We start from the raw sequence: 19,428 nt of genomic DNA, 5'->3' as shown, positions 1-19,428 counted from the left end.
TTCAGCAATTGGTGTCCTTTTTAGGAATGCCTGTTAATGTGCAAGGCAGGTCACCAGATCAATAGCATGCACAGTTAATCTGCCAGCTGCCCTTGCCTACAGATGTTGCAACCTGTCAGTCATTTTTGGGGCTAACAGGTTTTAGCCACACCCCTTGACAGGTGCCCCGCCCCCTGGTTGCCATCTTGGGACTGGAAGTCCTGCCCCAAACCTCTGACTTTTGCCACTGGGAGTCCCTGCCCTTGCCCCTGTAATTACGCCTTTTGGGAGGGGAGGGTTGCCATCTTGGAACCAGAAAAAAAAATCATATACAGTACTCAGACACCTACTATAACATATTTTATTACATAATATTATTGTCATGATTGGTGTTTGTGTACTGTATATAGAGATAATTGCATAATAACTCAGTCTTACTCTTGCATATTGTGCATGGGGTGTGGTTGGGGGTGGATGTGTGTGTATGGTGGGGTATGGGGTATGTGTATGGTTTGTAAGAGGCTATGGCTGTTTGTGGGGTGCATAGGGTATGTGTGGAGGTTGTGGGGGCATGGTATGAGTGTGTGAGGGAGGGTGGGGGAGTGTGGGGACCCCTTACACACTCTCCCCCATGGTGCACAGCCCTTGCTGGTGGTGGTGGCAGCAGCAAGTGCTTGGGGTGCTTGTGGCCCATGCAGGTGCTGCTGCCCAGCAGTGCACAGCTGCGGCCAGCGCTGCACGTGGTGACAAGGAACGCAACCAGGCCAGCCTACCTCTATCACGGCACACGTGCAGTTCCTGGCACTCACACACCACCAGGGAAGCCCCGCCTTGGGGAGCTAGAGAAATGAAAGACTCTGAAGGAAAGCCAGTGACACTTGCTAAGGTATTTAAGTATACTGTGCAATTGGTGGAAAAGCACGCACACAAACCTGCTATAGTAAAGGTAAAAGCACACAAAAATGCTCTGAGAGATTCCTTCTGGAAAAACTGGGCATATCTGGAAGCTAAGGCAGGAGCTCAAAATGGGGAAGTATGGAAAGTCTCAAAGCAGTTAAAAGGAGTTATTTCTAGCACAAAGGTAAACAAAAGGAGGCAGGAAAAAATATTAGAATTACAAAAACAGGTTTCAGATTGGGAAAAAAAAGGAAAGTGTACAAGAATTACCAGTAAAGGTGACAAAGGAAGGGCTAGTATTAATTGAGATAAAAGAAGCTTGGGTCTGGGTAGTACCCTCAATATGCCACACTGAACTAATAGCTTTGACCCAAAACCAGGGATACCTGGGAACAGAAAAAACTTTGGAAAAATTAAAACTAGTGGGGTGCTGGCCAAATAGAAAGCATGATGTTGCAGAATACATAAATAATTGTTTCCAGTGTGCAATGAATAATGCAGATTCAGTAGTCAAGAAAGGGGAACTGAGGCACCAAAGAATAGGACCATGGAATCAAATTCAAATAGATTATGTGGGACCTCTACCTCAAACAGTTCATGGAAACAAATTCATACTGGTAATTGTAGAGTCTTTCCCCCAATAAATAGAGGCAGCTCCAGTATAAAACAATACAGCAGTAGCTACTGCCAAGGTATTGATGGAACAGGTGTTTTCCAGGTGGGGTGTATCCAAAGAAATAGATTCAGACAGAGGGGCCATGTCTACACATGAATTGGCCGCGCAGTCATTACTGCGCAGTCATTTAGTACTTGTATAAACAAGTACTAAATGACTGCATAGTAACCCAAATTACTGTGCAGTAGTGCCAACGAACATCTTTTTCATGATGCTACTGCGCAGTAGTCTAATACTACTGTGCAGTCAACGTCTCATGTAGTTGTGGCCAGGAAGTAGTTTTGTAAACTATTATGAGCACATTTTGCCAGGTATACAAAGTTAAACAAAAGCTGCAGGTTGCACATCATACCCAAATTTCAGGGTTAGTGGAAAGAACTGAACCATCAAAGAGACCCTAAGAAAAGCAGTAATTTCTACTGGTAAGGACTGGGATGTTAAGCTTGTCCTGATGACCCTAAGAGCAGCCACAGTGTCACATGGGATAAGTCCCCACCTGGCAATGACTGAACGTGAATGCCAGAGGCCTTGTTCTCCGCAGTTCCTGATGAATAGTAACCCCAAGTCTTAACAGATAAACGGGTAATTCAGTTAGTGCAACACCTTAATGAAGTTAATAAACAAACTGCTAACTAAACAGGGCTAAACATTAAAAAAATGGACAGATAGTTTAGGCCCATCCTATCCCTGTGAGTAGCAAATTGCGGACAGAGTAACGGTAAAGTGCCTCAAAGAAAAACAATATATATTAGCCAGTACATGGGAAGGTCCATATGAAACACTGGACAAGGCAAGCCCCAGAGTGTATCAAGTGCTGACTGGAAAAAAGAAAAAGGGGCCTGTATGCAAATCATTTCATTCATCACAACTGAAAGCATGGAAAGGAGACAACTCATCTAACAAGTGAGAAGTGTTTTGTTTTGTTTCTGTTCTTTTTCAGACCCAAAATATGCAGTGCTTAATACTGCTTCTTATATTGGCTATGGGGATCATCGCTGAATGGAAAACATGAGACACAACCCGCCCCCAACATAACAAAACACAGACCCAAAGATGGGCCAGCAGCAAAAAAGAGTGGAACACAATAAAAAAACCAGGATGTACAAATGAAGCATGCATAATCAGTCCTAATGGAATACAATTAGGTGCAGTTTGGACCTACTCAGAAAGAAAACAAGGAGATATAGTAAGTATGACTCAGAAAAATCTCTATAAACACTGAAAAATTGGACATTTATGGTAGGCAGAAAGAGATGCATGCACATGGAAGTCAATTCATTACATTAATTACTACAGTTAATCCCTGTCCCATGGAGGATGCCTGGTGTTCCAAAGTCACAGCAACACAGTTTTATTTTTAGTTAGATGTACCCTTCCATGCTCTCTCTAGTACAGGTGAAAATATATATACCTTAATAATAAAGTTCAGTCATACAGGGTCATGGCTAATTGCACAAGAATTTTGGGAGCTAGTTTCTTAAATCTAAATTTCCACACAATATTCCACAACAACCATCAAAATACCTACAAGATGAGATCCTGCACCTTACAGAGCAATAATCCCTGGAAATCCACTGCATGGTAAAATTGATTGTAAAACTCGGCAATTCAAAATGCAATACTGAAGGCAATAACGTGTTATACCCTTAAATGGTTTAAATATTAGTCAGATTTATAGAAAGTGTAGCAATTACATCCAACCTATGAATAAATTGTTTAATCAGTTAAAAAAAAAAACCATGGCAATGCAGTATTTGTGACACAGCAGAGCAGAGCATACAGAGGAAAAAGGGGTGATTTTCTGGTGATGAGTTGAGGGTGATAATATAGGCATTTGCTAGCAAGCAGGCATATGGAGGAGGCCAAAGGGGTTGTCTGCCACTGGGCAGATGGGGTTGATGTGTGAGATGACAATAGGGGAGTCTTTGTGACTGTGTTGTCAGAAGAGGAGATGAGGAAAAGATAGATATTTCTGGCAGAAGGGATGGGATAGTAGAGGCAACATGTGTTGTGACTTTTCAGCATGGATTAAGCAAGGGGAAAGTTATTACTGGACGGGGAGGATGACAAGATATTTGTAACAGCCTCAGGGTAATAAAGAGATGATGAGGAAGTGTATCTGTGACTTGGTGGGGGACATGAGTGGGTAGGGTAATGGGTGAAGCAAACAGGGGTACTTTTGTCCTGCCAGATTGGGATAGTGATGTAAACCAGTGTGTTTGGAACTAGGTGAAGTGTGAGTGGGATGACAGAGTATACATGACCAGGTGGAGTGCAGAAATGAGGAAGTGGTGCTTTTTGCCTGGGTGAGGAATAGTGGAGGCAAAGGAGTAGGGGTTGTGACAAATAGCAGAGGGGAAGGGTGACATAACAGGGGTGTTTATGACTGGATGGGGGATAGGTGATCGGGGTTGTAAGATGATGACAGACACGTTTAGGCAGGGTGACAAGTGAAGCAAAGGTTCAGAAGGTGGGAATTGTGAAGGCAACACATGTTCATGACTGGGGTACAGGTGAGGCAACAGGGAGTTCGTGCCCAAGGAGAGTGCAAGGTGATAGCATTTGTGACTTGGCAGGCAGGAGGATATAGGAGGTAACTAAGAGAGGGTGTTTGTGACTAGGTTGTCACAGGACAGGATGATGGGGAGGGAACTTAGCAATGAGGGGAAGCAAAGGTGAAAAAGTATTTGTGACTGGAGTGAGTGAGGCAACAGTAAGTGTTTGTGATGGACCAAGAGTGAAATATGAAATATCAAACATGTCCCAGAAATACATGACACACTACCCACATTGGCACAGAACAGTCTCACGTATTACCCATTTCTTCTTAAACCAGTGAGAAAGAAAACTCAGAGAGCACAAACTTCTTCCTGTGAAACTGGGGGGAGGAGAGTACAGTGGAGCTAAACCAGGAACAGTAAGGCCACTCTGCTTGAAATGTGCCTGGATCAGTCACTGCTAAAGGGTTTGACAGATGTATGCTGGACAGGAGAGGAAACGTGAGCATTACCCATGGGGTCTATCTGCAACCTGGCACACCTGGGCTCCTTTCCCACTTGGCCATACACCACATGGTGCCAATGCTCATCACTGTGTCCTCCCTGGATCAATCTCCCTGCATCAACCCAGTCACAAACACCCAGTTTAAAATATCTTAATAGTTACATCTGTCCACACCCCATGGCACTAAGCAAGGGTCTGTGTGAAAAATAAAGGTGGGTTTTGGATCTTTTGTATGCCAGTTCAAGGAGAGACCATGAAAGTTAACACACAGTACTTGAATTTGACCAAACAATCTGTGGCCACCTATAGCCTCTGTTGTCTCAGCCTCACTGATGCCTCCTACCTTGAACTGTGGCTTTTCTGCTACCCCAGTACGAGAGCTCTGCTGGTGACTCCCACTCTCAGATACAGTGATCCTTCCCCCTCTCTCCCCCCCGCCCCCAGTTCTACCACTGCTCCCTTGCACTGGCTTGTAGGTCCCTTTCTTCACTTCACCCAGAGGCTGCTCAGTGACAACAGGGAGTGGAAGGGGGCCCAGTTGTGACAGTTTTGGATGCAACCACCAGGCCTGGTTCCTGAGCTCACACTGAGCCAGCTGAACTGAGTTGAGGCCTGGAAGGTGAAGAAGCCACAGGAGGAGACCACGCAGGAGAATTTAATGCAGTCTATAGTGGAAAAATGTAGACAGAGTAGAGCACATGGCACAGCATGATGGAAGGAGATGAACCTGATTGAGGGCATGACTACCAAGAGGGTGTCTGACTGGATGTATATCCAAGTGGGATTGTGAGAACAGGAATTTCCCAACCTGCCTGTTTAGCTCCCACTGCAGGTTCCCTCAACCGTGGAATGGAGCAGAGTGGGAGTGGAGTGAGCAGCATGGAGCTGAGCTGGGCTAGGCCAGGCTACTTCTCCCTTCACAGCAGGGTGCAGGACCCCTTGCGCTTGATCTCAAAGGTAGAACTCAGCAGTGCCAAGTTGCGCTGGGTGTAGGGTGGGTAGCGGAGTTCATTCAACTTCTCCAGGCCTGTGTAGCGCAGCAGGCAGGTGCGGTGATGAGAAAAGGTGTCGAAGCTGAACTTGCCATGGTACATCCCCAAACCACTTTCCCCTGTAACAGACAACATAGCTCAGACAGCAGGATAAAGGTAGGGTTCTGCCCCACTAGCCCCATAGCACAACCAAAAGTAAATGATGCTGCTTCACATATGAATATATTAAGGGAGGCCATTACAGAAGAGCTCTTGATAAGGCACCCAGGTTTTAGTGATCACAAGATTTTTAAGGTTTTCAAATTCCAAGGGACAACCTTGTCAGTGAAATCACCAAGCCTGAGGAGCCCAGGGTTTGAATAGGGAAACGGCTTGAGTTTTAAGAAGAAGGCAGAAAAACTATACAATCATAGACATTACACTACAACTGGGATGGGAAGAACCTTGATAGGTATCTTGTCCAATAATCCTGCTCAAAGCAGGATTTCCCCCCATCTGAGCAATCTCAAATTAACATTTAGCTAACCTGGACCTAAGATCTTCCAACAATTGAAGTTTCACAACCTCTCTAGCTAATCTGTTCCAACACATAACCACCCTCTTAGTTACCTACAATTTAAACCTAGTGCTCTTTGTCCTGGCTCCTGTGAATACAGGGAATGATTACCATTTTTTGTTTTTTTATTAACAACCCATTTCATATATTTTGTATACAAAAATTTATCAAATCATCCCTTAGTCTTTTCTTCTCCAAACTAAATAATCCTAATTCTTTTTAACCCATCTTCATATGGCATGTTTTTCTAAGCTTCCAATAGGCTTCTAATAATTTTTGGTGCTTTCCTTGAATTTTGAAATTCTTTTTAATTTCTTGTAATTCAGTGTCCGAGACTATACACAGTATTCCAGGTGAGACCTGACCAGTGCTGAATGCAACAGTTACTTCCTGTGACTTGTATAGGACACTCCTGCTAATACATCCCAATAGCTGCATCCCAAGGGGGGATACGTTTATACATAAGGACCTGAGACCTAACAGAATAAATAACTTACTCAAAAAGGATACTAGGAATAAGCTAAGAACCTGCAAGAAACAGGAAAAATAATGGCTGGGTTTGAAAGTGCTGAGATAAAGTGAAAATTCTCAAAAGTCCCAGCCTACTCTGCCCTGTAACATACATCACAACACAGGCGCAGGTGGAAGGCCCAGCCTTAAATGCTCCCATGGTACAACTAACAAGAGGATGCTTCTTTTAGACATGGAGGGCAGGATGTAAATCCAAACAACACTAATAATGATTTTTGTATAAAGCAAGGACATTACTGTGGAAATGATTATAAAAAATACCCTGGGATGGAATGACCACACATTTTTTTAGGATCTGTTACTAAGGTTTTCAACTTCAAAAGTGCAAACTTAAAGAAATTAAGTAAACCCAACTGGACAATCTAGTGACCAGAATGCTGGGGAAGCCTGCAACTTAACTCAAAGACACAAACACTACTTAGACTTTGCCAAGAAAGGGGAAACTTTGCAGAAGAGAGCTCTTGACCTGACTGGATGAATGGCCATTTGAAAAAGGGTGCTGGGAACAAACAGAGAGTTTGCAAGGAGTATAAATGAAAAACCGATCAGCAAAAAAGCTCCGTCTTGAAAGTGCAAAAACATAAGAAGAAAATTAGAATTTTCAGAAGTTGAGGTAGGGCTGCACTATAGTAAGGAAGGTGTTGAAATGAAAGATAATCTAGGTCTGGCCCAAAAATGAAACCAATGCTTTGCCTTGGTTGTCAATAAGGAAGGTGTAAAACATGGGACAAGGGTGGGTTGCCAAATGGAAAGCAGAAATGACCTCAGGCAGGGAAGAACCAAAACTCCAAGAGCAAGTGTGTGCGACTAGGTGAACTCTTTCCCGGAGAACTGCAAAAACTGGCCCATGCAACCAGAAGCCAGGAAGCAAGGATTAAAATCAAACTACCAAATCAGGGCAGTAGCACAAGACAGGAGAATAGGAAATCCAGTAATCACACTGAAGATTGTGAATGACGGAATAATTAAAAATAGGAGATAAATGTAAATGGGATAAAAAGCAACAGAGGTTCACCAAAGATGGATCATGCTTGATTAATTTGATGTCATATTACAGATAAGAGAAATGCATTTGATTTAACCTGTCTGGACTCTGAGAGAGTATCTGATATGGTGCCAGGTGGGAAGTGATTAGTCAAGATGAGGAAACCAGTATCAGTTGTCAGTTAATCAAGATGGGCAAGGGCCTGGCTACAGAGGAAATGACAATGGGTGGTGCCAAGAAGAGAAACTAAGGGCTTCTGTGGGTGGAGTTCCTTAATGACCAGTCTTGGAACCAAGTTTAGTCATTATCCAGTCTTCTCATTGATGAATATGACACAAAATGCAGAAGTGGGCTAATAAAAAGTGCAGATAACATCAAAGTAGGAGACATCTTCACCACAGAGGAGGATCAGAGTATCATACAGAAACAACTGGATGAACTTGAAGACTGGAGGAATAGCAGCAGGATAAAATTTAAGTGTACAGACTTGAAAGACTAACTGAAAAAGATTCTACCACTTGCTACATCTCATCCAATGAAAAGACAGAGGGGGAAGAAAAGCAATGATACCAGCTGGTCACAGGATAACTGAGCCACCAATATGATGCAAGCATGGAATGTGATCCTAGGATGAAGCAGAAGACACCTTTCCTGTAGAGACAGGACAGTGTCCATGGAGACAGCCTTGGTAAGACTGGAAAACTGAGCACAATTCTGGTCATCCAGGTTCAAGAAAGATGAACTCAAACTGCGGCAGATGCATAAAGGGATGACTAGGATGATCAGGGGAGTAATGAGAGGAGAATAAGGAACCCCAGCTGTTTAGTCTTGCAGGAGAAAAGCTGAGAAGAAAACTGGCTGCTCTCTGTAAATAATGCACTGAGGAGGATACCAGGAAGGGAGAAGAGCTATTGAATCTAAAAGATAATGTCGGCACAAGAACAAACATACATAAATTGGCCAGGAATAAACTGAAGCCGGAAATTACGAGAAGGTTTTGAACCATTAGAGCAGTGTGGTTCTGGAGCAGCCTCCCAGCAAAAGCATCAGAGGAAGCAACCTGAAAAATTCCTAGATGGAGATCAATCTTTTTATGAAGAAGAAAAAGCAGATACCCTTGATAACATGGCACTGGACTCAGTGAGCTAGCGGGTCTCTTCAGTGTTATGGCTCACGTTTCTATTGCCAGCTCACTGGGCCCTGTTTCATGGCACGGGGCTCATGAAACTAGCAACTAACACAGAGCCAGAGATTGGCTGCATCAGGCTCAGACACACTGATCAGTGTGTTCTTGAGCCTCTCAATGAAATCCCAATAGTCATAGGGCACCATCCTCTCAGTCAGCTGGCCAAACATGTGGCACAGTCTCATACACAGGAGAGGCCAGACTCAACACCCTGCCTCATGTCCCTGGGCAGTTGGTCCAGCAAGGGGTGCACTGGGGTTCTTTAGCACTTGTGGCAGCAATAGCCAACACTGATTAGATTTGAACCCCATTCGGCTATGATCTGTTCAACAAACAGCAGTCTAGCCACCCAGGGGCTGCCCAGGATCAGCCCAGCATTTATCCTCCAGGCTGAACGCAATTCTGGCACTTGGGGGAAGAATCGCACACCTTTATGCCCCTTGGAGCACTTCAGTTGGGGAAGGTAGAGGGGCTGAACCCCAGAACAGTGGTAGGGAGCACAAAGACAGAGAGGCAGCACTGGTGAGGGCAAGGTAGGAGACCCAGACATACCAATTCCACCAAACGGCAGCGTGATCAATGTCATATGCATAATGGTGTCATTGCCTCCAAAGCCACCACTACTTGTCCGCTTCAGCACTTCGTTCAATACCTAAGGGAGGTAGAAAAAGGGGATGAAAAAGCCATGCTCCACATTGCAGCATCAAACCACACACCACTGCTGCTCCAGTGCCCTCTATTATGCCCGTATGTAACCCATGCAAGGTGACTAACACAGAATGAGCAGGAGGCAAAACCAATAAAACCTGACTAGTGGGCAACAAAGGGGAAACACTTATCCTGTGCACACATGCCTCAGCAGAGGTCATCACAATGCTATCTCCTCAGGCATATGTTAGCAGGTAAAATGATCCCTAAGCACAAAGCCCTGGGGCCCTGCCTTTCTCTGCTCTGCTCTCTGTCTAGTCCCCAGGCCTCCTAAGCAAGATTTTACTTCACCCAGATCAGGCACTGTTCTCCTGGCCTGGGAACATACCTTCTTGTTAGATGAGAAGGCATACACAGCCAGCGGCCGTTCCCGGGCACTGATGAAGTCGATGGCTTCTTCCACGTTCGCCACAGTGACAATGGGCAGGATGGGCCCAAAGATTTCCTCCTGCATGATAGGTGCTGATATCGACACGTCTACCAGCACTGTGGGGGCTACAGAAGGGCAGGAGTTACCACAATCATCAGGGGTTATCCTCCACCATGGCCCTGCCCTTGTACTGCAGCTTCCCTGCTCTTGTCTCCCCAACTACCTAGATCTCAACATGGAGGTGCCCTGCACTGCCTGCATCCTCTTCTGTCACACAGATCTGGGTACTCCCCCAAAACCCATATCCGCAGTACAGGGTCCCTCACCAATGTACCGCTCCTTCTCATCCGTCTGCCCTCCAATAGCCACACATCCACCATTCATCAGGGCCTGCAAGCGTTGGAACTGCTTGTCACTGACAATGCGGGCAAAGTCAGGCGATTCCTGAGGGTTAGCACCATAGAATTCTGTGATAGCGCGGCGCAAGGCAGGCAGTAACTTCTCCTGTGTCTCCTGGCTGCAGAGCACATAGTCAGGCGCAATGCAGGTCTGTCCTGCATTGAAGAAGCGGCCCCAGGCTACCCGGTTGGCCACATTCTGCAGGTCACAATCTTCAGCTACATAGCAGGGGTTCTTGCCCCCCAACTCCAATGTCACTGGTGTTAGGTGCTTGGCAGCAGCTGCCATAATGATCCTGCCTATGCTGGAGTTGCCTATAGGAGAGAAAAGTGAGGAGCACACGTTCTTGGTATCTCTTAGTACGAGTGGGGCCAAGAGAAGTTGAAGGATTCCCACTGATCAACAGGGTCATTAATATTCCACACCCCCAAGAACCAGGCCTGGGGTAAGACATATGCACCCTCACTCTGCCCCAGGAAAAACACAGACCCTCTCATTCAGCTGCAGGAGCCCCCTCCCAACCCCTGGCTCCAAGATTCCACCTTGGTGTTTGCCACTCAGCTGGGATCACATCCCCTGGAGCACCCCCTCCTAGTACTCAAGGCTACACTGAGGGCACAAGTTCCCTAACCTGGGCACTAACTCAGTGACCTCACACAATGCTCTGGTGGGGAATGCTGGTTGCTACCTCCTTAGAAGAAAAGAAAATAGGTAAGCAAGGGAGTAGAAGCTGGAGCGTGTGCCCCTCCTCAGGGGTGGAAGAGAGGGTAACGCTGGGGCAGGGTCACTTGGGACATACCAGTGAAGAAGATGTAGTCAAATCTGTTCTCTAATAGCTCTGTGGTCTCCTTCACACCACCAGTCACCACCGCAAAGCAGTCCTGGAATGGGGGAAGCATATATCATGGAATCATAGAGAAGTAGGGCTGGAAGGGATCTTCAGAAGTCATCAAGTCTAATCCATTGCCTGAAGCAGAATCATCCCTATCCAAATCATCCTATATAAATCTATTGTTTAACCTCTTAGTAAAACTATAGTCAACCCTGACACAAGCACAAAACATAACACCCTAACCTGCCACAGATAAACCCTAACCGCAGGGGGACCATGGAAGCCAACATCCTGCTGCTACAAAGGTTGTTAAAAAATGCTCAAGGGATCCAAGGAACAGGGCATGCCCCCCACTACAGAGGAAGGCAAAACCCACACAGTCTACACCAATCTGACCAGGGGTAAGATTCCTTCCTGACCCCAAATATGATTAGACTGACCCTCTAATTGGGAAACTCTGGGCTTAGGTCCCAGCAGGAGCACTGGCACACCCCAGTTCCCTGCTTGGCTGCAGCCAACACTCAATGTCTCCAAAGAAGACTCAATAAAAAAACACGAAAACAAAAAAAAACCCTAACGTAGCAGCAGGAGGGAAATAAAATTTCCTCCTGGCCACACTGGGCAACCAGCAAAGCCCAGAAATACCAACACTGGAAATACTGGCAACACATAGGGGGTACATGTGCACCCTGCTCAGGCGACAGGTGGGGGGGGGCGGGGGGGAGGTAGGTGGGAACGCCAGCCGGGGACTCCCCCCACCCCTCCCTCAGTGGGATCAGCTGCAGGGGGGATCCCCCCAACCCCTGGTCACTGACTGGTCACTGGGGGGGAAGGGGGGGGGGACGTGTCCCTGACTCAGGAGGCACCAGTCACCCATGACTGGAAATAACAAAAGTAGAACCTAGGATAGCTATGCCTAGAACACCCCTGACCAATGTCTGCCCAACTTCTTCTCATACACTGGCAACGATGAAAAGTCCACAACTTTCCTAGGCAGTCTGTTCCACTGCCTTGCTGTTCTAACAGTGAAGAAATGTTTTCTAACATCTAGGGATCCCCAGAATTCACACTGAAAGTCTGCGGCACAGCAGCTTCTTTGATTTTGGAGTCTCCCCCGTGTAGCCCCCGCCCCACTGCTGATTGGCAGAGAGACCCTGTTGTTCGCCACCCACACCTGATGGGGGAAACTCCAAGATTACAGAAGCCACCACACTCTGCACTTCCAGAGTGAATTCCAGAAATCCCTACTAATAACCAATATAAACATCCTTTGCTGCAAGTCCTACTCTCTGAATCAACAGAGAAAAGGTGTTTTCCTTCTTCTTTATGGCAGCCCTTCAGGTATTTGAAGACTGCTATCTTGTCCCATCTTAAGAGCCTTGTCTGCAAGCTGAACACACGTATTTTCTTCAGCCTCTCCTTGTATGACTTGTCTTCCAAGCCCTTTATCATTATTATTTCCTGCCTCTGGTCTCTCTCTAACTTCTCCACATACCTTTAAAACGTAGAGCCCAAAACTGCACACATTACTCTGGATGAGGCATAACCTGCACCTAGTAGTGAGGACTATCATCTCTCATTTCGTGTACCTAATGCTTCTATTGATGCATCCCAAAACCGCATTCACCTTTTGTGCAGTTATATCACATTACAGACCCATATTGAGTCTGATCTACCAAGACTCCCATATCTTCTTCTATAGTACTGTCATCCAGCCAAGTGTCACCCATTTTGTATTTCTGATTATTCATCTGAAGTTGTAGCATTTGTCAGTATTGAACTTCATCCTGTTAGCTCCAACCAGCTTTCCAATTTGTCAAGATTCTTCTCAGTTGCACTCCCATTCTCCAATGTATTCACAATCCTTCCCAGTTTTGTGTCATCTGCAAACTTGCTTAAGAAGCTTTCTGTGTCAGCTTCCAAATCATTAACAAACATGTTGAACGGCAATGGGGCCACGACAGAACTCTGTGAAACTCCATTTGAAACTTCCTGCCATTCCGACCTGGATCTATGTATGTATGTATCTATGTATCTATGTACTCTTTGCTTGCAGCTATTGAGCAGGTTGTTTACCCACCTGAGTAGTTTCATCTAGCCTACATTTCTCCAATTTGCTCATGAAAAGGTAACGTAGCCTTGCTGAGGTCCAGGTACACTATATCCACAGCATTTCCTTCAGCCACCCAAGTAGCTTCTTTGTCAAAGAAGGAGATCAAGTTAGCTACATGTGATTTGTTCTTAGTAAATCCATGCCAAGTGCTTGTGATCAGCCTTTCCTTCTCCAGATGGTTGTAAATACTGTTCTTTAGGATATGCTCCAGTAAACTCCTTGGTACTGAGGTAAGGCTTGCCAATCTGTGGTTCCCGAAGTCCACCTTCTTGCCTTTCTAGAGTGGGGTACTACACTGGCTCATTTCCACTCTTCTGGTATCTCACCCGTCTCCCATGACTTCATAAATATTATTGTCAAAGGCTCTAATATTACCTCTGCCAGTTCCTTCAGTAGCCTAGGATGAAGTTCGCCAGGCCCTTCTGAATGGAATTTGGTCAGGCCCATCAAAAAGTGTGTGTGTGTGTGTGTGTGTGTGTGTGTGTGTGTGTGCGTGTGTGTGTGTGTTGGAACCCTGCCCAGGCCTTCCCTTTATCCAGCTCTCCCCCTACCCCATTCACTCTCAATGCAGGGGAAAATGTTGAGGGATGAACATGGGACCATGAGGTGTGAGGGAATAGGCTGTGGGTGGAGACATGGTACAGGGGAACATAAGGGATGAGCCAAAGTGCCAGGGGAGGGCACAGCTCCTCACCTTGTCCAGGTAGCTGGGCAACAACTCAGCTATGAGCTTCTCAACACAGCTGCTAACCTCAGAAGGTTTGATGATGACACAGTTACCTGGAGGTAAGACAGGTGGGACATCGCCAGAGAGCCGAGAGACACCACCCACACAGCCACTAGTCACAGAGCCTGGACCCACTGCAGAAGCTGACTCTCGTAGCACTGAACCACCCCAATAACCCAGCACCCTGACCCACTACAGGAGAGGTATTCCAAAGAGAGGTAGTAGGAAGCGCTGTATGGGGAGCCTTCACAAGGGGATACGGGTCTCTGCTAAGGGTGTGCGTTTGCACTGGGCACTTACCAGCAGCAATAGCCCCAATCAGTGGCACCAGGATGAGCTGGACAGGATAATTCCATGGCCCGATGATCAGCACCACGCCATAGGGATCCTTGCGGATGAAGGCTGTGTCTAGCTGAGTCACCTGAGAGGGGAGGGGGGGCACAGTGTCAGAAGCTGGGGGAACAAGTCACAGGCCTTGCATATGGACAAGAGAGTGACCCAGGACACAGGGAAAGAGCCTGAGCCAGCCCTGGGGTTGCATCCACCCCTACCAGATTCCTGTCCACATGCTCATCCTTCATCCAACTGCTCAGGTTGCTCAGTGCATGGTTGAGCTCATTTTTGCATAGGATGACCTCAGAGACCTCCACCTCAAAGCAAGGCTGGAGACAAAAAAAAGCAGTGTTAGTGCTCCCCTGGCTATGGGCTAAGTGACACCACTCTGCTCAGCAGGTACCCACAGACCCCACTGCACAAGGGCAGCATAGGACACAGATATAGCAAGCCCAAGGCAACTTGACCAGGTGCTCTAGCACTAGTCTAGGGACTGCTGACCCCTTGCTAACACTGACCCCCCACACAAATAGCTGTGTCTGAGTGCTATGCTCTCCACCCTTGCTGTTTGCTTGCCGGAAGGTGGTCTGACCTCAGCTGTACATGCCCTCACCATTTCCCAGCTAGACCCGGCAGTGCACTAGACATGGGACTGATACCCTAGCCAGTCCAAAATGCTGCCAGGCAGCTCTTCTATAACACAAGTTATCCTGTGCTTCACACCTGCACTGCATTCCTTGCTGTGCCTCATGCACAGAGCCCAGGTCTTGCTCCGTATCTTCAAGGTGCTGTCTGGCCTGGACTCAGTACATCTGGGAGCTAGTCAAAATTGGGTGAGGCCAAGGAGGACTCCTCTGTCCCACAAGAGCTTTTTGTGCCTAGGCAAAGCTAATCCATCCGCAAGTACTTCCTTGGAGGGGACACATGCTCCACAAGGGACCACGCACCTCCCCTCCTTTTGCTTCATATCCAGATGCCCTGTTCTGACCTGCCTTGCCAAACAGAAACCCAGATATAGGCACAAGATTGGGTCAAAACACCCCAGCCCTGTGCACCTACTCCCTGGCCAGAATAAACCCCTTGGCCTCTTGCTGCTAGTCCTATGGGGAGACCCAAACTCAGCAACCCGCTGAGCCACGGCATGGCCCCTCACCTTGCGCAAGTCTGCGGCCAAGGCATCCATAATGGACTTCTTCTTCTCATCCAGGAAGCGGCCCAGCGCCTCCAGCTGGGAGACCCGGTACTCCATGGGACGGGTCCTCCCTGCCAGCCAGGCAGCGCGCAGGCGGCTCATCAGCCCTGCATAGGGGTTCATGCTTGGGAGGAAGAGGCCAATCAGCCCATGCCAGCAGGACCCACCTTCACCTCCACCTGCCCCCCACACCCATCCTCACAGCCCTCACCCCTGCACCCCTCTGGCATCTCCCACATGCTGCAGCCACCATCCTGCCCACAGCTTCCAGGGCCCAATCTGGGCCCCTCACCCACCCCGCTCGCCCCCTGGGTGCGGGGGTGACAGGAGGGCTGTCAGCCCTGGCTCAGCCCCGTCTCTGCAATGGGGAGGGCTGAAGGCAGGTGAGGGCCGGGGCCTTTTGCTGATCCGCCACCGAGCGGGAGCCCCCCGCGAACCCACTGCTCCCCAGGGGGCGGTGTGGCTTCGGCTCCTTCCCGTCTTTCTACTGCTGATTGGGCAGCTGCCTGAGGCAGAGGGCGCCGATTGGCCAGGCCGGGCTGGGGGCGGGATGCATCCCCAGTGCTCCCTGCTCTCCTGCTGGAGCCGGGGCGGGGGCTGGCAGGTTGTAGCCGAGCCCGGGAAGGGCGCCTGGCCCCCCCCGCCCTGGAGCAGGCGCCGAGCTGGGAGTCAAGGAGCCTGAATCCGGCTCCGGCGCTTGCCCCCAGGGAGGTGCTGCTACCTGCAGTTAGCTCTTCAGAGCCTTGTGCTGGCCGCACATCTGAGCCCTTCGTCCTCTGGCCCTGCCCAGAGCCCGGCATCCGCACAGGGCTCCCGAGGGCAGGGTTTGGCCGCCCCATGTTGCGACGCGGCCCTCTGGACAAGCGCTGTTTCACCGTCCGCGCCGCCTCCAACAAGGCCTGCGGCTTTTCCTCCAGAGGGAAAAGACTGGCGCGGCCCCAAGTGCTGCCCTACTGCTCAGCTGAAAAAAGGGCTGCTGCCAAGAGGGGACGAAATTGTGTCGCATTATGCTTTAATGAGTACGCGTGCCCTCTTGGGGGCTGACAGCGTAATAGGATTGACTCGTCCCAGGGATGCTTTATTTCCCTCCAGCGTGCTGGTGGGAGCAGCCCCAGGGCCCCACGCGCCCGCCGGTACAAGTGCTGCCTGATGAAGGGTCTGAACCGTCCCAAGGCAGCGAACTGCCCACTGGCCATTTATCTATGAGCATAGATATGCAGCACAATTACTACTTAGTAATTTACTCTGGGTTTACTCCACGGTAGATTTATGCTGCAGTAAGGAGCAGACACATGCCCAGCTCTCCCAAACTGGCCGCCTGCAGTAGGTGCTATTATAGCCCTTGGCCCCAGTTTGCAGGCTTGCTGGTTTGCACTGACTAGACAGCTACTCTGCAATCAAACAGAGGGGACTGGATACTTAATGCATGAAGTAACTTTCCCAGACAAAGTTCCTGCACATTTTTCAAGAGGTAACTTCAACCTAGATTTGAGTAAGTTACTACCTAGTAGGGCTCTGCACTGTACAGCTGCTCCTATCTTATGTAGTAAAGTCAATTGACTGGGTGGTAGACATACTGCAGTCCCTCACTCCGTGGCACCAGGGCTGCTACTAGGATTGGAGACTGGGGAGCAAAGACTGAGCAAGGAGTGGCAGGCTCTGAGCTGGATGGGACTGGTTTGGGAATTTGAGGGGAGGGGGAAATGGGAAAAGAAACTAACAGGGAAGGTTGGATGACAGGAGGGAAAACTGAGCAGGACAGGGGTGGCTGGTTGACCCCCGAGCTGGTTGGGGGACAGGAGGTGCTGACCTGAACTCCCTGGCTGGGGAGGGTGCAGGGGGAGGAAGGGGAGGGTTGATCAGCATGGTGTTCAGAGCTCTTTATCTGCTCTCTCCCCTTTGCCATATCTATTCATCCTGCTAGCTTCAATGTGAAACCCCGTCCTTGATCAGAGAACAGACTGAGACATTTACTCCCACAGTGGCAGGGTAAGGGACCAAGGGATGGGTTGACAGAGCCCCAAAATTGGGCCTGAACCAGGCCTGTAATACTGGGGACAGTATCAGCAAGCTCTGGGTGATCCCTAAAGTGTTGTAGCCTCACCTGGCTGCCCACGTCCACCACACTATGCTCATCCCAGTGGCCACGTGCCCTCACCTGAGCCCCGACCATCTCTGCCTTGTCCTCCCTACAGACTCCTCTGCCCACTGGGCTCCAGAGTGTATGGAGATGTCGCAACCCACACCTCACCACATTTTTTTTACCTCTTGCTGTGCGCAGTGCCCAACAGCCCCTGCCTGAGGACTTCACGGTTGCTGTGCTGATGTTGCCTGACCTGCCAGCGTGAAATGCTCTTCTTGTGTGGATGAGCCTGGTGCTTGTTCAAGCATTAGAGGCTTATCTGTGCAGAAGTATCAAAGTCTCTGCCTAGTGCTGAGGGCAGAGTTCTCAGAAACAGAGATAGCAGGATTGGAAAAGCCTCTCCGAGCTAAGGCAAGACTTCTCTTGCACTTCTTGCTGTGCCTCCAGGAGATCCTGACATTCCTCTCTGCCAGCTAGTATAATCTGAGCTCCCAGTAACTAAGCAGCAGCTTAACTATTTAGCTGAGCGAGTGTCCCCACCCTGGTTAGCACTGCAGCTCCCTAGGACAGGCTGGGACAGCTCACAGTCATATGACTCCACTGCTACAAGTACCATTGGCTCTCTGATGGGGGAGGGATGTAAGGGGAGGGGAGTGTTTGTGATACAAAGGGAGGAAATGGAGTAGTAATGGGGTGTTGATTGAATGGACAATAATAGGGAAGGGGGGGAATATGTTTATGAAGGGGGGGAAGAGGGAGTGAAGCAATCACAGGTGTGACTGGGTGGAAGAAGAGGGAGTATTTGTGACTATTAGGGGACAGACCAGAGAACAGTTAAATTTGTGATTGCAAGTGATAGATGAGGAGATGGGTGTTTGTGGATGTGATAAGTGGGTGGGTGAGGGGAATCAGGGAAGTCATGAGGGGTGTTTGTGATTGGGTGTGGGGCAGTTTGTGGCTAGGTGGATGTGGGCTGGGTGCATAATTGTCATTCAGTGAGTGGCGGGATAAGCAAGGTGAGGGCTTGCTTGTGATTGAGTATGGGGAAATGGACAGGATGTAGAGGCTTTTGTAGCTGTACTGGCTGTGAGTGAGGATATAGTAGGTTCTGTGACTGGACAGGACATCTCGGGGAGCATTACATTGGTGGGCACCCTACAGCAGCTCACCAATGTGGCTGGACAGATGTATGGGTGAGTTGATGGCGGAGCTGGTAACTTGGCAGGAGAAAAGGGTGAGACAATGGAGATCATTGTAACTGGGCAAGTGCAGGTTGGCAGAGTGTGGGGTGTTTGTGACAGACTTGGGGTGCTGTGTGAGGCAATGAGGGGTACTTATGACTAAACAGTGGATGGGGAGATGACAGTTATTACTGTAACTGGGCAGGTGTAGCTCAGGTAAGGCAATGGGGTTGTTTATACCTGGACAGGAAATAGATAGGGCAAGGGAGAGGTTATTTCTGGGTGGGAGATGAATGAGGAAGTGGGAGTGACTGTGATGAGTGTAGGAGGTAAAAAGGTTGCTTGTGCCTGGATTGGGGGGATGGCTGAGAAGTATATTGGTGCCTAGGCAGAGGAAAAGTGAGGAAATAGGTATTTTTGAGTGGGCGATGGTGAATGGGGTGATGGGGTGGTTGTGACTGGACAAGAGTAGAGTAGAGTGAGACAGCAGGGTGTTTGTGACTGGGTGAGGAGCTAGGGGAGAATGACTTTTTTTTTAGACTGGAGAGATGGGAAGGCAAAATGCTTTTTGTAAATGATCTGAGGCAATGGGTGAGATGATGGGTGTGTTTGTGTTTGGACCGTCGGAGGATGGATGTGGGTGTTTGTGACTGATGGAGAGGTAAGTGAAGTCTTGTGAATCTTT

The 19,428-nt window shown here is 48.5% G+C and overlaps 1 protein-coding gene across 3 annotated transcripts; it reads right to left on the bottom strand.

Moving 5' to 3' along the window:
• Nucleotides 1-2,766: 2,766 nt before the first annotated feature.
• On the bottom strand, nt 2,767-18,117 carry LOC102560126 (aldehyde dehydrogenase family 3 member B1). Of its 3 annotated transcripts, none has more exons than XM_006278522.4 (10): nt 17,745-18,117; nt 15,441-15,603; nt 14,506-14,616; nt 14,255-14,375; nt 13,922-14,007; nt 11,082-11,163; nt 10,210-10,596; nt 9,842-10,008; nt 9,358-9,457; nt 2,767-5,666 (listed from the first exon to the last, which is right to left on the bottom strand). In XM_006278522.4, exons 2-10 carry the CDS (start codon nt 15,600-15,602, stop codon nt 5,473-5,475), a joined length of 1,410 nt encoding a protein of 469 aa, XP_006278584.1. In that variant the 5' UTR covers nt 15,603; nt 17,745-18,117; the 3' UTR covers nt 2,767-5,472. The 3 variants fall into 3 exon arrangements, with proteins under 3 accessions (XP_006278584.1, XP_019354304.1, XP_019354303.1); XM_019498759.2 differs by lacking the exon at nt 17,745-18,117 and adding an exon at nt 16,201-16,375; XM_019498758.2 differs by lacking the exon at nt 17,745-18,117 and adding an exon at nt 15,776-15,959.
• Nucleotides 18,118-19,428: the final 1,311 nt, after the last annotated feature.

The sequence above is a fragment of the Alligator mississippiensis genome, chromosome 2, assembly GCF_030867095.1.
Source record: "Alligator mississippiensis isolate rAllMis1 chromosome 2, rAllMis1, whole genome shotgun sequence".
Taxonomy (NCBI): domain Eukaryota; kingdom Metazoa; phylum Chordata; order Crocodylia; family Alligatoridae; genus Alligator; species Alligator mississippiensis.
Note: the sequence above shows the minus strand (reverse complement) of the source record. Positions and strands in the feature narration are given on the sequence as shown.